The following is a 17,172-nucleotide window of genomic DNA, read 5'->3' on the forward strand; positions in this document are numbered from 1 at the left end:
TAAATTGGTGATGGGCCTGAGGCCCAGCTGGTATGCCCACATGGGACAAGCCGAGCCAAAAATGAGAGAGAGAGAGAGAGAGAGCGAGAGAGCGAGAGAGAGAGAGAGAGAGAGAGAGAGAGAGAGAGAGAGAGGCCTATCCAGGGTTTTAGCCTATATAGAGATATAAGACATAAAACCCTAGGTGTGCATTAATTGATTAGATCTCTCCCTCTTTTAAGTTCTGTGTTTTCCTAGGGTTTCCATTCAGTTGCCTAGGGTTTGGTGGTGTGGAGTTCTCTATGGAGAAGCCTGTAGAGATCGCGTTGTGCTCGTAACTACAAGCCGCCTTCGATTATTTCTTCCGCCGTGATTCCATTCGGTTCAAGTAATCCCTAAACCTTTGTGTATATGGAATTGGATGTATGTTTCCCTAACATGATCATAGTACTCACCCTTTCTTTCTCATCTACAACAGTAACCTTGGTATGCCTCTGCAAGTTTGTTTTTATTTCCTCCAACTAAATGACGACAGGTCTGACAAGGAACGACTGCCACTTGCCATTGCTACAATTGATCGACGACCACCACCCATTTTAACAACTGCAGCCTTCCAAGTTGCTTACGTTGCCTATAATCTTGACATTTTTAGAAATAATTCTTGCATTATTATTTATCAGTGCCATATCTGCTTTTCTTTCGTCTTTGCTTTTGATTTGTGGGCTCTCTCTCCCTCCGCTTTTCAGTTTTGCTTTATGTGGATTTCGGTATGACATTTTGAAAGTGCGAGGGAGGAATTGGTTTGACTATTTTCTACCCAAGGTTTGTTTTATTTTCTGTATATATTCATGATGTTTGTATTTTTGTGTGAGAGAATCTGGAACAAAATCCAAATTTTGGCTTCTACTCTTAAACTGTGGGATTCTTTGGATTTCAATGTTTGATTTCAATTCGAATGATCTAGTAAGAGTAAGCTAAGTGTACTTTCCTCCATTGCACATTCCTTGAAACTTAACCATGATGCATGTGCAAATATCGATTCCATGATTACTCCCTGCTGTGGGGTTCGGAGGGAGTTGAGGTGTGGTCACTATCATAAGATGTGGAGATAACAGAAAATGTAGGAAAATGTCTAGTAGAGGAATACATGGTGAATGAACCATCTTGTTCAACACCAAGAGAGAGATCATTCAATTTTTCGAGCAAAGCATCCATTGAAGAATTCAGAACTCTAGCTTTTTTGGAATTACTGAAGTCATTCTGGGACATAAAGTCATCCAAGTCTAGGCAAGCAAATGGACAGATTTGTTTTAAAAATTTAAGTTAGGTTTCTTAGAAATTTTGTTTCATCAGATCTGAAATTTCAGGAGTATTATTTTCCTATTTTATCCTATAGGTGGACAGAATTGTTGAAAACATAATTTTTAATGAGTTGTAATTTTGGGTGTGAGTTGTTGGTTTTATGTACTTTGTAATAACGGCTCCGTGAAGAGTAAAATGGAATGGTGGCAATACACTACCAAATGATGAAAATCCTTCACCACCACTAACTAAGGATGAACATTGAATTATGAAATCACATGAGAATTATTATAGACGAGTTTTACTGAACCTTGAACATAGAGATATTAAATATAGGTTGAAACTCTCTAACATGTTGTTGTGAACTTGAGTTGTGGAGTGTTAATGATATATGTTCTTTACCATTTGAGGAGACGTTTGTGGAAGACACTGTATATATGTCTTGTTAAGTATAAATAGAAGGTAGAGTTATACCAGCAGCCTTGATCCTTTTAGAATTGACGGATCTTGATGTCATACTTGGCATGAATTGATTATTCTCCTACTATGATAGTGTTTATTATTTTTGAGGGACCAATGATGTTTGGTAATGGAGGACAAATTAAGCCCTAGACTTTTGGGACCCTTCTAGATTGAGATACACATAATTTCGAGGATGGATTTTTTTTAAAGGGGAGGATGTAATACCTTGAAATTTTTTTTTTTTTTGGAAATCTATTAGTGGTACATACTAAGGTAAAAATGATTTAACTATTAATATAAGATGTATGTATGTGATATTATGTGATACATGACTTTGGTTGGTTCACACAAAAGAACTTGAATGATTTGAACTTGCGTGATTTTACATGGATAAATGCTGAATGGTTGTGGACCAAGTCAATTCTGGGTCAATTTATTGGTTAGTCCAACTCAAGTGTGAGTAATTCAGTTGTAGCCAAGTTATTTCGGACCATTAATATAGATCATGATTGAATAAATAAAGATATAGAGATAATGATCTAGAAACTTTTAGAGATTTATTTGGCTAGGTTCGCATATTACATCAGTGGTTCAAGAACAGTAGGATTGATTTTGGTTCAGCTCAGCGAGTCAACGTTTTAACAAAGAACCAAGATACCATGTTGGATATTATTAGTATCGGTCAATAGAAATAGTCTGATCAAAGTCGAATTTTCGGGAGTCTGATTTAGTAAATTGGTTAAGTTTCTAAACATAATGTGTTGATCAACAATTGATGGACAGTCAGAGAGACTGTCTCAGATTTTGAGAAAACACTTATTTGCTTTGGATCGCAAAGGGCAAGTCTTATATAACCATACTATTTCAATTGTGACGATTCTCTGGAGGAATCATGATATTCAAAGGGTTGTGGGAGAAAGAAGATGAAATGCGATCCAAGTATCCACAATTGTTTAGAGATCTTGATATGTAAATTTTGAGGACGAAATTTCTTTAAGGAGGGTGGATTGTAATATCCCGCATTTATTTAGTTATCCAGGTAAATTTAAATTTTGAGGATGAATTTTGTTAAGGGGTGGAGAATTATAATACCCTAATTTTGGACTAGGGGTATTTTGATCTTTTATACAGGATTAGGGCAAACTGATATGTAGGACCTTAGACTAGCTGGAGGTGTACACATATATTCATGATAAGTACTGTGAGTTTAACACCCTTAATTTGAATTATTCCTTGCCTAAGTGAAGAATTAGGGTTTGTTAAAAAAATACATGATTTTATTTGGAAAGTAATAAATATTTACTAATCTTGTGTGCTGGTTGGACCCTTAGTTCAACAAGGTATTAGGTCTTAGGTTCAAATTCACCTACTTACACTTTGGATGAATTAAAGAAATTTTATTTTTATGAATTTACCTTATGATGGGCCTCATATCACAACTAGCTAACTACGAAACCGTGGAGATGTGGAAACTCTCCCACGTTTAAAATATATATATATATATATATATATATAATAGTAATAATAATAATAATAGGAAAAAAGAAGAAAGAAAAGGAGTTGGAATGAAAGAAGGAAAATAGAGAGCAGAGAATGTACGATAGCAAGGGAGGTTCCACGCATGAGAGGGATTGGAGAATTCTGGTTCTAAGCAACTAAGAACAAAGCAATAATAATAAAATAAGAAAGAATTGAACTAAAACTAAAATTAAACTACTAAATCTAAATCTTTTTAAAATCTTAAGTCAAGATTCCTTTTAAAATATTTTCATTGGAGGAAAAGTAAAGTGATCTAGTTAGAGACTAAATCGAATTTTTCCCATCTCCTTCTCTCTTGTTAGGAATAAATTATCATAAATGTGTGTGTGTGTGTGTGTGTGTGTGTGTGTGTGTGTGTGTATGAGAGAGAGACAGAGAGAGAGAGAGAGAGGAAGAGAGAAAAATTTGTGGACTATAGAGAGGAAGAGAAGAAGAAGGAATGAGAAGGAGATTTTGACTGTGCAAAACTAGTCACTTGAAGGCCAATTTCGATCATTTTTGGAGTCGAATTAAAAAATCATATTTCATAATAATACGTAGCCTCATCTCTTATGTTCGCAACCCAACTTGAATCAGTCTAATTGGAGATCTAAGAAGAGAGATATTGCTGATTTACGAAAGATAGGTCTTTTTATCAAAAATTTCTGTTTTCCAAATCCGAGTTTAAGCAATACCTTGAACCTGATTTCATCATTACCTTACTCATAGGACTCCATTAAAGTGATTTTGAACTAAGAAGAGGTATATCAACACCATTGAAGCATTGATTTGAGGTCACCTATAGAAACCCTAGTCGCTTCACATAAGGTGAGTAGATCTTCAACCATTATACTTGATGTTTTTCTTTACATATAAAATTTGTTTTGAAACATTGTTTTAAATCTAGAATTTAGTTTTAGATTGAGATTTATCATGGGTGACTCAATTAAATTGTGCACATATGATTGCTTGCAAGGAATGGTGATTTCCTTATGATTTAATTCACATATGTGTGTGCAAAAATTTTAATAATGTCATGTTTATAGACTAATGAATCCAATGCTTATTTGTTGATAGTATGAGAAAGGTCTATGAATGATTCTTCATGATTATAACCTAATGCATAATGTTTTTGGATGATGCATAAAAATCTGATTTTGTGTAGGGTTTACCTTTTAATTTTCATTGATGTTATTGTTGGATATGTGATTGCAAAGATTTTGCCCAATCTTCCCTATTATTGTTCTTCATTTTATGCATTGATATATTGATGAAAATTAATGTTGTCAAACTTTATCTTCATTCTTTTCAATAGCATGTGCTAGGGTGGAATTGGGGAATCATGACCCCTAAATTTCGAACTTGGATGTATAGCTTTAAATTATGAGTAAACCCTTGATTGTTATTTTGTTGTTTACCTTACCAACATTGGTGAATATTTTGGAGTAAGGATAAGTTAGCGAGTTTTTGAGCTACGGGCTTCTCTTTATTGGAACCACATAGACTACTAGAAAGAGGGAGATGATAAAAAACTCTCTAGGAGGTCATTGCTGGTAAAATTTTCGGAGGCTTTGACTCAGTCTGGGGCAAGTTTGGTCACTAGTTTCTCCATTACTTTCTTGATGTTGAGAGGGGACAGTGGTGTTGTAGTTGATCATAACTGGAGTTCATACGCTACTATCATTAGGGCCTTGACCAGTATATAGTAACTAGTTCACACTAGTTTATCAGGGAGTGATGTGTTTGTTATTTTATGTTCTTTTGATGCATCTTTTGTTGATTGTTGCTATATATGCTTTTCATTACGGTAGTGGTGATAAACAAATATGATTATGATCATTTTGTTTTGTTTTGTTTCAGATCTATATATACATATTATTATATTATCTTTACATTTTGTATTACTTGTGCATATTTTTAGACCTGTATAGTTGTTGTGGATTTACTTGCTAAACTTTTTCCGAAGATTATCCTCACCACCTTTCAGATGAACAACTTTATGAATGCGAACCTGGATGTGAGGATGTACTAGAGGAGGAGGTCCAAGAGGACGAAGCACTTAGATTAGAAGAGGACAACTACTATTAGAAACTTTACACATTCTTTCAATTTTAGAAGAACTTGTAATTTGTTTGAGTTTAATTTAATTTTGAAGATTGTAACCTTTATTTCAGAATTTTAAGTTTAAATTCGAAATTATAATAGCTTAGTTTAACTACATTACTGTAGTTGAAGTCTTAATCTATACATATTAGACATGTGTTTGTATTTTGGTTCTACTCCGATTTATATCTCCTTGACATAAACGATCTTATGAACCATCAAGGTCCCTAAACCGCTAGGGTGGTTTTGGGGGTATTACAGCCCAACCACTCTATGTATTTACAAGTGAAGGAGAAGGAAGAGAGGGGAGGAGAGAGGCCTCCAAGTTTTTGAGTGAGCCCCTCCTCTAAAAATCATTGGAGCGTGGAGAAGCTCTCTCTCAATATTGGATTTTTATCCCTTCTTCCTTTTACATCAAAGCTTGATTTTCAAGAAAAAGAAAAAAAAAAATAGAAAGCAAGATATACAAGTTCCTAGCTTAATACACCTTCTATTTTCTAATTTGACTCTTGAGCATAGATTTTACTCTCTTGTATTTCTTCTTTCTTGCAGTTGTCTTCTGCAAGTAATGTGAACATGAATTCTTCAATCTTTGACTTTTCAACTTTTCAAGAATAAGAAAATATTTCCCACAAAATATCCACCACTTGTTAAATCCCCATAGAGCCTTTAGAAATTCGATGGGGAGAGTGTGTGTGTGATAGCTGGGATTCCTTCTTCAAGAATTAATTTAATGCCCACTCTACCCTTTAAAAAACGTGGACCATGGGATGCTCTAAAAAAAGGTGAAAGGTGGGGTCCATGTGTAGTTGGCATCCATTCTCTCTCTTATAACAATAAAAAACACAGAAGGGTGTCTTGTGCTTGATAAAATCTCAACCCTTGATCACAATCATCTTCTTTGATGCCGAAAATACCCCTAGAAAGTCGTAGATTGGCTTGGGCTTGCATTCTAGCTCATTTCTGGTACATTATTCTTTCCTGGCCCAAAAAGAATAATCGCTTGCATGATGGCCTAAACGAATATGTACTTTTAATGCATCACGTCAAAATTCATCCCTCTTCATAGCCATGGAAAGAAACATGGTAACTTTACTTGTAGATTAGGAGATACAGCTCCCGATAGCCCAGAATAGCATAAAATGACCTAAAACCTGAAAAACACAGAAAAATACTTGAGTAACTATGTTCAATGTGGTAAAATGTATGCTTTATGCCCTAAGATTTCACACATAAATGTACTCATCAACAAGAGAGATGGATGAACTTAAAAAGAACATTGCAAACCAGTTGGCTTTATCAAGAAACATTCATCCAATTCGATAAAAATTAATCAATAGTTTTTTTGATGTGTAAGAACATTATATTTAGTATTGAAATTATTTTAGACATGTTGAAATTAGTGATATTTTCTCATTTATTTGTGTTATGAAAATTATGCCAAGAGATGAGATTTTTATGTAATTTGATAGAATTAGAAGAGAAAACTGTTTTTCTACGAAAGGGACCATTTGTTTGACAATAATGGTCTGCTCTTCAGAGTTGCTTCCTTAGTGTCATTGAGTGGAAAATTACCCATTGTTTTTGGAAAACCAACCCGCTAGCGGACTTCCTTGCAAAGTTGGTAGCAAAATATGAAGTTTCCATTCCTGTTGATTATTGTCCTAGTGCAATGTTAGAGGAGCTCAGGATCGATGCTTAAGGAACCCAAGATTCCGCCTGCATTTATCCTTAATTAGTTTTTCACCCTGTTAGCCTGTGCAAGGAAGGTTGTGATCTTGTTAGTTGTTCCTTATTTTTTATTTGCAAGTCTGTCCCTCTTGTTGATAGCAATGTCGAAGGTGGGAGGAACTGACTTTGCATTTTATGTTTAAGTTTTTGGTGTTTGCCAATGTTTCTTTGTAATTCTTTTCATTCTTTTAATACAAACGATCTTTTATGTTGAGTGAGAACATATTGATGGCTTGATGCTCCCATACGTTTGGAATCAAGATGAATTCACATAACCATGATAAATTTTTTTAATGCATAAAATGCTTATAGGGTTAGGAGTTAGGAGGACCCGATCGGATTTTCAATTAATATCCAAACATTTTACATTTATGAGCCGAATGGTTGGGAATGTGGCATATCTTGTATAGCCTACACGTGGCATATCCTTTCCATTTTTCTCTCCATCGAGAAACATAGACTTGGTCCTGTAGGTCTTGTTTGGTAGACAACTAGGACCCCAGCTAGCCAAGCTCCTATCTAATCATATCATATATCGAAAGGAAAGGAACTGTTCAAGAACCCTAAATTTGACCCAATTTAGATAACAATGAGTTAAGAGCTGATCCTCGAGCAAGTGGGATCAAGTTGGTCATATCTACAACAATAGATTGGAATAATTTAGTGCCATATTAAAATATTTCCATCTCCAACCAAATCTGCTTGGCCTTTGCAGCATATTAATGATCTGCTCTATATATCGGACTCGTATAGTAACATCAAGTTTATAACTTAGGAAGATCCTTTTTGTATAACTATATCTATGAATCTGGCTCGACATGCACTAAACACCAAAACTGTATATATTTTTTTATCTTAATGCATTTTTTCTTTTTATCACCAAAAAAAAAAAAAAACATATTTCCAAATAAAACCGTACAATTAATCCCTTCTGTTAAGAAAACAATGCATAGAAATAGGATTTGCAGAAGAAAACGAAAATAAAAGAGAAAAATCAATCGCACAAATGCACGACATAGAGATTTTACGTGGTTCACCTTCAAGAAAGTAAGCTACATCCACGGCCAGCGATAGAACTAGCTTTCACTAATTCTCTGAAGAAAGATTACAAACCCTCAAATCTCAGACATCTCTCAACGAGATAAGAAGACTTATAAAGAAGCCCTAACCTAGAAAAGTACAGAAATGCCCCTAGTAACCCAAAACAGACCACCTAATCAGGGTCAAACCAGAACTGAACGAGGAATAATTTTCACCTATAATTCACTGCCCGCTCCAATGTAGAAATATATATCATTTCGAAGGCCTCAACGAGGAATAATTTTCACCTATAATTCACTGCCCGCTCCAATTCCTCTAATAGGGGAGTGGACCCCACCTTGGGTAGTGTGTTCAGGTAGGGGGTAGGGTGGTCATTTCTGCCCCCTATGTGAGGAATTTGAGGAACTAGAGTAGGCAGTGAATTGGAGGGGATAACGATTCCTCAACACACTCTTCAGGACTCATTGTCTCTGGCGGTGACGTATCCACTTTTTAGACCATCCAGACGTGTTTCGAGATCGAAACGGCCTCTGAAGATTTTTGAAGATTTCCCACTATACTTTCTAGATATAGATCAGACTTCACTAATAACACCTTCTACATTAATAGTATGAGATGAAGTCTTTCATACAAGAAAATTAAAGCTCACAACCCATGTGGTGTAGACTTGAGATTTTCTCCAAGAATAATATATATGATGATCATTAAATTCATTTTTCTACCCCCAAAAAAAAAACTCATTAATTAAGTTCATTCAAACAAAACAAATTGTAGTATTGGAATTTATAGAAAATTTTGCCAAAATGATTTACAAGAAGACTTAAAAATTCATGGAGAAATTACGTTTGATATCTCCAATCAAGAAAGAATGCTTTCAAAACAGGTCACTTTGATTTCCAAGATAAGAACAAAGATAGAAATTACATCTTCTGTGCTGGTAGGTGAAGAGACTGGATCGAGACAGATCAAATTGTTTCAAACTTCCCTGATTGATACGATTGAAGTAGGTGACTATTAGACCCCCCCCAGACTGACACCCTTTGACCCGGTCATTTTTTTTGGTGGCAACATTAATATCTCAATTAAACAGGACTACGTGTCATTCATGGTTGCAGCCACAGGGTCTGCATTTCCTTATCATGGTCTTTTCGACTACGTGTTATTTGCTTTCTGGTGACTTTTGATCAGTTCTTTTGGGGCAATTACTATCAGTATCTTACATTTAGCCCATATTTATTAAAAGGGAATATATCATCCCCTCCCCTCTAAGTTTGCCTAATATCAATCTAGTACCTAAGTTTTAAAAAATATCTATCCCTTCCTTTACTTTATAAAGATTATATCAATCGTATCTTAATCGTTAAAAATGACTATTAACTAATGATATGGGCAGATCTAATTTATCTAAAACCCTAAATTACCCTTAAATTATTTTAATTCTAATTTTACCCCTTCAATCCCAAAATACCATTCTTCTTCCTCTGCTTCTCTGGCAGATCCTCTTCGGTTTCTTCTTCTCTGACAGACCCTCTTCTTATCCTCTAGAGAAGTAATTACATAATAAAGCAGAAACGAAGCTGCGATCGTTATCATCCCATCACATAAGAAGGTGGAGTGAGGGCAAATGAATAAACCGATTAGTACAGGGGGAAAAATCCCAAGCGACTGACACAAATAAAACAGACATTAAATCGTAAAAGAACATAAAGCAATGAATGAGAGACAGAGACAAACAATTCTGCAGCGTATGATGCCTTGTGATTGAAAAAAGCTCAATCGTCAACAGAGAGAATCGCAGAAGGAATTACCGTTGAAGGTGTAAAATATATCAAGAAACCTAAACTACCACCAGCAACACCACCACCGCTGCCGCCTCTGATCTTCTTCATGGTTGGGGCATTGATGACAGCCCATTGATGAACTGGCCTGGTTCTATGGGCTCTCTAAGCTGAACTGATCTAGTTGGTGGTTGAAAGAGATCAGAACCAGTGGCTGAAACAGTTCTAGTTATTTTGCTAATCATTTCAAAACAAATAATTAACATAATTCCAGTATAAAAGTGGATTGAAATGTGTGAAATGGACTGAAATTTCACCAAAATATTTTCATTTCGACAGAACTCGAAATGATGATCGAAATCTGAAATTTCAAATTCTTGAGCTTCACCTTGTTGGATGATTTCCTTTCGAGCTATCTTGACTGCTTCTAAGAAGTTCTGAGCATTTCTTTCTTCTCCCTTCAGCTTTCTTCTTCTTCTTAACATTGCTTCTTGTCTAATTTGTGGTAAGGGTTAGGGTTCCTTCTTTCTATTTATCGAAGATTTGGAAATGGTGGGTATTAGGTTTAAGAAAAAGGGGGGAAAGCGAGGTGATGATAAAATTCATGTCTGTTAATCCACTGAAATTACAATGTGATGTCTATTCATGAATCCCGACAGGTTCTGATCGTAACTCCCCAAGAACAAACAAACCCTCCAAGGCTTTTTTATTGTTAGTTTTTTTTTTAATTGCTTCGAATTTTTGGATTTCTTTTTTATGATTGAAGGTTTGTTTTTCAGCAATCTGTTTTTCTCTTTTTAGCTTCTTCTAATTCTTTTTCGGAGAGAGGTGGAATTCTGAACAGCTGATGAAAGAATTTAATCCAAACTGATTATGTTCCGACAATCTGGTTTTCTCTTTCTTCCCTTTTAATTTCTCTCTCCTTTATTGTTTCGGATCTTTGAGTTCCTTATTTTTTGTTACAAGGTTAGCCCTTTATTTTTTTTCTCATTTTTAGTTCTATAGCAGGTGGAAGCAAAACCCAAAGGCTATATAACAAAAAATTCAAGAATCTCTATCGATAAGAAATAAAAGACTTTGCTGAAATGGTTAAAAAATCACTAATCTTCAAACAATTTTTGAATGATCCCTCAGAAGACATTTGTGGCTCGGGGACTCTCTGCAAGAAATGTTGATAACCCTTCATCGCAGAAGGGGTTTTGATGGTGGCGGCAGTGGTGGCGATGATGGTGGTGCTGGAAGAAGAAGCACAGAGGAAGAAGAACAAACGGAGAAGAAGACTCAGGAGGGCAAAAGGGTTGCAAGGGAGAAGAAAGGCTTTTGCCTTTTAACTCTACATAAGGGTAATATAATCTTTTCATAAACAAGGGAGAAATGCATATGTTTTCAATAGATATTAAAAAAGGTAGTTTTGTTTTTACACAGGTTTTTTTTAACACCGTTACATGGTTAGGGTACGGTTGATATAATCTTTATAAAATAAGAGAGAGGTAGATATTTTTCAAAACTTGGGTATTGGATTGATATTAGGCAAACTTAGAAGGGAGGGGGATGATATTTTCCCTTATTAAAACTACCTTACCTTAAACTTCTTTTCTGTTAATACCCTGCTTTTAAACTTTTACATCTCTCTCTATCTTCATATTTTTAAATACGTAGATTGCCCTTCCTTTTCACCTAGTAACCTGCTAATCTATTTAACCTACCATTCATCGTCTATTTTTTACATTTTCTTTTTGTCATTAAAATAGTAAAAAGTGAAAACACCCATCCACTTCTTCTCTCTTCCATTTTTTATTTCATTCATTTTTTTTTCTTCAATTGTTCTATTTAATTAATCTTTTATTCAACATTTCATTTTTATTGTTCTTCTTAGAACAGATCATGATTCTAAGTATCGTTATTGTATCGGGCAATACGTACCACTTTTGGTAGTCACCGATATCAATACCATGCCGATACCATATTGGTAGCACGATCCGTACAAACAAGGGGTACAATGATCAGAAAACTCATTTTTAAGGAGATTCAGGGGTAATTTTGTCCGATACAGCCTATCTAGGCCAATATCGTATCGGTTTTGCAGGTTACTGATACTCGTCCCGATATTGTATACTAAAACCATGAAACAGATCAACTCTCTTCAAAAATAATAAAAAGTAAATTAAATAAAAACAGGAAGAGAGAGAAGTGGGGTGCTTTGAAGAGAGTCGACCCACGGTATTGGAAAGGGTATCAATAACCTACAAAATTGATACAATATCGATACAAGATCGGCTGTATCGGGAAAAATTACCCCTGAATCTCCTTAAAAATGAGTTTTATGTCCATTTTACCCCTTGTCCATACCGTGCTATTGATACGGTATCGGTGACTAGCAAAACAAGTACGTATCACCCGATATAGGCGATACGATACCGATACTTAGAACCATGATTTGTTCAAACTTCGAAAAAGAACGATGAAGATAAAATGTTGAATAAAAAATTAATTAAATAAAAAAATTAAAGAAAAAACAAAAAAACAAAAAAACCAACGAACTAAAAAACAGGAGACAAAAGAAGTGGATGGGTGCTTTCATTTTTCACTATTTTAATGACAAAAAATGTAAAAAGTAGATGATGAATGAGAGGTTAAATAGATTAACAGGTTAATAGGTGAAAGGGAAAGGTAATCAGGGTATTTAAAAATACGAGGGTAGAAAAACATGTAAAAGTTTAAAAGTAGAGTAGTATTAGAAAAGAATTTTAAGGTAGGATACATTTAATAAATATAAGCTAAATGTAGGGTAGCGTATATAGTTGCCCCTTCTTTGTTTGTTTGCCTGTTTGGTTTCCTAAATTCCACATGATCGAGAGCATTGTAAGTTGTTGAAAACTTGACTTCTGACAAGACATGACTTGACTTGTTTACTTGATGGAGAATTGTGATTGATTGACAGCTCCTTCCCCTTGACGAAGCTTACATAACATTTTTCTCCTTGGCTCAGGAGTGAATGTTCATGAATGACTCACAGTCGTTCAAAAGCAACATTTTCAAAAAGTGGATTCCATCTAAGAGTTCGTTCACATGAACATTCCCTGCACTATCCTTGGCTTATAAATTATCTGGAAGTTTTGCATTCTCTCACACTCACATATCTTCTACTAGAACAACTTTCCTTATTTTTCTCATACCCTGTTCTTAGTTTATCATGAAAAGTTTTGAGCTTCTCTTGTTTATTTTCTTATGCATACAAACCACCAACTCTAGTGTTACTGGTACAAACACAAAAGTAGTGGTTTGTAGTAAGATAGAGAGACAAGCCCTTCTCAGCTTTAAGAAGGGACTTAAAGATCCAACAAATTGGCTCTCATCTTGGATTGGTGAGGATTGTTGTACATGGAAAGGAGTTAGTTGCAGCAACAGAACTGGACATGTCATCAAGCTCAACCTCAGACAACAATTTGATGCTAATCATATGATGAATTCCTTGTTGGGTGGAGAGATAAGTCCTTCTTTAGTTGAGCTGAAGCATCTGAAGTACCTAGACCTAAGTGTGAAAAGGTTTGATGGTATTCGCATTCCTGAGTTCCTTGGTTCCCTTAAGAGCTTGAGATATCTTAACCTCTCTAATGCTGGTTTTGGTGGAATGGTTCCTTATCAGCTGAGGAATCTATCAAGTGTGCGTTATCTTGATCTCAGTACTAATTCTTTATTTTCATCTTATGGTGGAATTGGATTACATACTGAGAGTTTTGAATGGGTTTCTCATCTTTCTTTCCTGCAATACCTTGACATGAGTCGAGTTAACCTTAGCAAAGCAACTGATTACTTGCAGGTATTGAATATCCTCCCTTCTTTAACAGAGTTAATCTTATCATCATGTGAACTTAATCCAATTCCTGATATTCCTGCCCCACTTGTTAATTTTACATCACTCATCATCATTGACCTTTCGGAAAACAATTTCAATTCATCTCCTCCAAAGTGGTTGTTCATTATTAGGGGCCTTGTTTCTCTTCAATTGAGACAGAATGCTTTTCATGGTCCAATACCAAGTGGTCTTCAGAACATGACTTCTCTAAGGGCCCTAGACCTCTCTGAAAACAATTTTAATTCCGACATACCTGGTTGGTTGTATAATTTGGGTAGTCTTGTAACCCTTAACATCTCCAATAACAATTTGAAAGGTTCAATTATGAGTGCAGTTGGTAACATGACTTCACTCACAAGGCTCTACCTGTGGGGCAATAAGCTCAAAGGTGAGTTACCGACAACATTGGGAAATCTTTCCAAGTTGCAGGAATTGTATCTCTCAGGTTCTTGGCGTGACCAATTGGGATACGGAAACTCGTTTTCTGGTTCAATTCCTCCGTCCATGGGAAGATTGTCATCATTAAGAATACTATATCTGGTTGGTAGTCAATTGAATGGATCTATTCCAGAAAGTATTGGACAACTTTCGCAGCTTGAGGAATTGTTCATCTGTAATAATTTCTTGGAAGGTGAGGTGTCTGAGGTTCACTTTGCCAATCTCACTAGACTAAAATCATTCTACGCATCTTCAAACTCATTGTATTTGAAAGTCAGCTCTAATTGGATTCCTCCCTTCCAACTCAAAGCAATACAATTGCGATCATGGCATGTAGGACCTGAATTCCCAGCATGGCTTCAAACTCAGAGGAACATTTCTTACCTAGATTTATCTTATACAAGAATTTCTGATGAAATTCCCTCTTGGTTTTGGAACTTAACTTCACAAATTTCATATTTAAATCTCTCCAACAATCAGATACATGGTGAGCTCCCAAGAAGACTGAAACTTGATTCTGTTGACTCAGTGTTATTTTTTGGTTCAAACAACCTCGAGGGACCACTGCCTCATTTCTCTTCCAATGTTCTCCAGCTAGATCTTTCCAAAAATTCCTTTTCTGGGTCTATTTTCCATTTTCTTTGTCAAGAAATGGATGAACCAAGCAACTTGCAACTTCTTGATCTCTCAGACAATCTCTTATCTGAAGAGATCCCTGATTGTTGGATGAATTGGAAATCACTAGAAGCAATAAATTTGGGAAACAATAATTTCACTGGAAATCTTCCAGATTCTTTGGGTTCTTTATCTGGGCTTCAATCGCTTCATTTGCGCAATAGTCATCTTTCTGGGGAATTACCTTCATCTTTGCAAAATTGCAGAGAGTTGCAGATCATTGATCTCGATAAGAATGAGTTTTCTGGAAGCATACCGACATGGTTGGGGAAAATCCTAGCAAAGCTAATAGTTCTGGTCTTACATTCAAACAATTTTGGTGGTAGCATTCCACAAGAACTTTGTGATCTATCATCACTTCAAATTCTGGACCTTGCTGATAACCACCTTTCAGGAACCATACCACACTGCTTCAGCAATTTCAGTGCTATGGCCATAGAACAAAATTCAAGTGGACGTATGAGTTTCTCAAAACTCCCATTAAATGGAGAAATTCTGCTTTCAGATTATGTAAGTCAAGTTGAGGAGGTATGGGTGATTATCAAAGGAAACGAGCTTGAGTATAGCAATACTCTTAAGCTTCTAGTGACCATAGACCTTGCAGACAATCATTTGTCAGGAGAGATTCCCAAAGAATTGATAAGTCTTCTTGGGTTGCGATCGTTGAACTTATCCAGAAATGATTTGACTGGGAACATCCCTGAGAAGATTGGGGACATGAAACTATTGGAATCTCTGGATTTATCAATTAACAAACTCTCTGGTGAAATTCCTCAAAGCATGTCAAAGATAACATTTTTGAGTGTCTTAAACTTGTCATATAACAGTTTGTCAGGTACTATTCCATTGAGTACCCAGCTCCAAAGCTTTGATGCATCCAGCTTTATAGGCAACACCCCAGAACTCTGTGGACCTCCACTCACACAGAATTGCATTGAAGATGGGCTTAACAATGATGTTAGAAGAGAAGATGAAGGCAGTGTCTTTCAAATGGAAGGGTTTTATGTCAGCATGGCCTTGGGATTTGTGGTTGGCTTTTTGTGTGTATGGGGTCCCTTACTGTTCAAAAAATCTTGGAGATTTGCATATTTTCAGTTTTTGGCTGATATGATAGACAAATATTTTGGCTAAACCATCAGATGTAAGCGAAATTGCATAGTTTGATCAATGCTCGTTTATGAACTAATAATAGCATTCTCTCTCTCTCTCTCTCTGTGTGTGTGTGTGTGTGTGTGTGTGTGTGTCCAAACAATTAACACATTTACTAAAGCCCATAAATTTTGAAGAAGTTATACTCTAAAGCCATCAGGAACCAAGGCCTTATGAGACTCCATAAACAAATTTCAACTCCGAAAGAGCAGCTTGGGAATTCTAATTGGAAAATAATTGGATAAAATCCTAAATTATGGCTATAATTGACAAGGTTCAATTAGAGGAAGAGGGAAAAACCTGCTTTAGAGATATTAAAAAAAAATTCAAGATTTTAATTTCCATAGGATTCTCTCCCTCTATAAGCTAACTTGAGCTCAATGTTGGCTTGAGTTCTTCAATTTGGTTGGTTTTGGGGTATGGAATATAATATATCGTGTCTTATACTGCTCTTCAGTTGAATGATTTCAAAATAAGACTTTAATGGTATTCTGACATCTGACGTTAGAAAAGTTCTAGGTTTACAACACTTTTTTTTTTTTTTTGGTAAAGAACTTTTATTAACGAGGGAACAAGGTTCCCGCAAGATCAGCATACAACAAAGGAGAAATGAAGGAGGGGGGATGGGAAGAACAAAATACACTTCTTTGATCAGTAGCATCAGAGGAGGCAAGACGGTCAACTACAGCGTTGGCTTCCCTAAGAGAATGATTGAAATAGACCTCTTCAAAGTAAGAAATAAGAAGAAAGCAGTCTTGAATAACATGAGCTATCCTCTAAGGAATTGCCAAAGAAATACCTCTTAGAATGTGAACCACCTGGAGGTTGTCGCTTTCGAAAATAACTTTCCTGAAGTTGAGGGAAAGAGCTAGCCGAATGGCCCTCCTCATTGCCAAAGCCTTTGTAATAAGAGCATAATTCCAGCCAATTCCATCTGAGAAACAACATAAGAAGGATGAATTGGAGTCTCGACAAACACCCCCAATCCCTACTTAACCTGGATTCCCTTTGCTAGTTCCATCAACATTAAACTTTACCATAGAATGTGGCGGGGAAATCCATTTGATGAATCTAGGCGACCTTCTTCTTGTGAATTGGAAATGAGCGATGACATCTTTACCTCCTGAAATTGTCCTAAGA

At 35.8% G+C, this 17,172-nt stretch overlaps 1 protein-coding gene and 1 non-coding gene across 2 annotated transcripts; both read left to right on the forward strand.

Moving 5' to 3' along the window:
- The first annotated feature begins 10,498 nt into the window (after positions 1–10,498).
- LOC122644439 lies at positions 10,499–10,584 on the forward strand. The gene has a single exon (XR_006330368.1). It is a non-coding gene; the product is annotated as a small nucleolar RNA snoR14 (small nucleolar RNA).
- A 2,523-nt stretch (positions 10,585–13,107) lies between these two features.
- On the forward strand, positions 13,108–16,014 carry LOC122643402 (receptor-like protein EIX1). Its single transcript, XM_043837026.1, has one exon. The coding sequence runs from the start codon at positions 13,108–13,110 to the stop codon at positions 16,012–16,014; it is 2,907 nt and encodes a 968-aa protein (XP_043692961.1).
- The last annotated feature ends 1,158 nt before the right edge of the window (positions 16,015–17,172 follow it).

The sequence above is a fragment of the Telopea speciosissima genome, chromosome 10 (assembly GCF_018873765.1).
Source record: "Telopea speciosissima isolate NSW1024214 ecotype Mountain lineage chromosome 10, Tspe_v1, whole genome shotgun sequence".
NCBI lineage: Eukaryota > Viridiplantae > Streptophyta > Magnoliopsida > Proteales > Proteaceae > Telopea > Telopea speciosissima.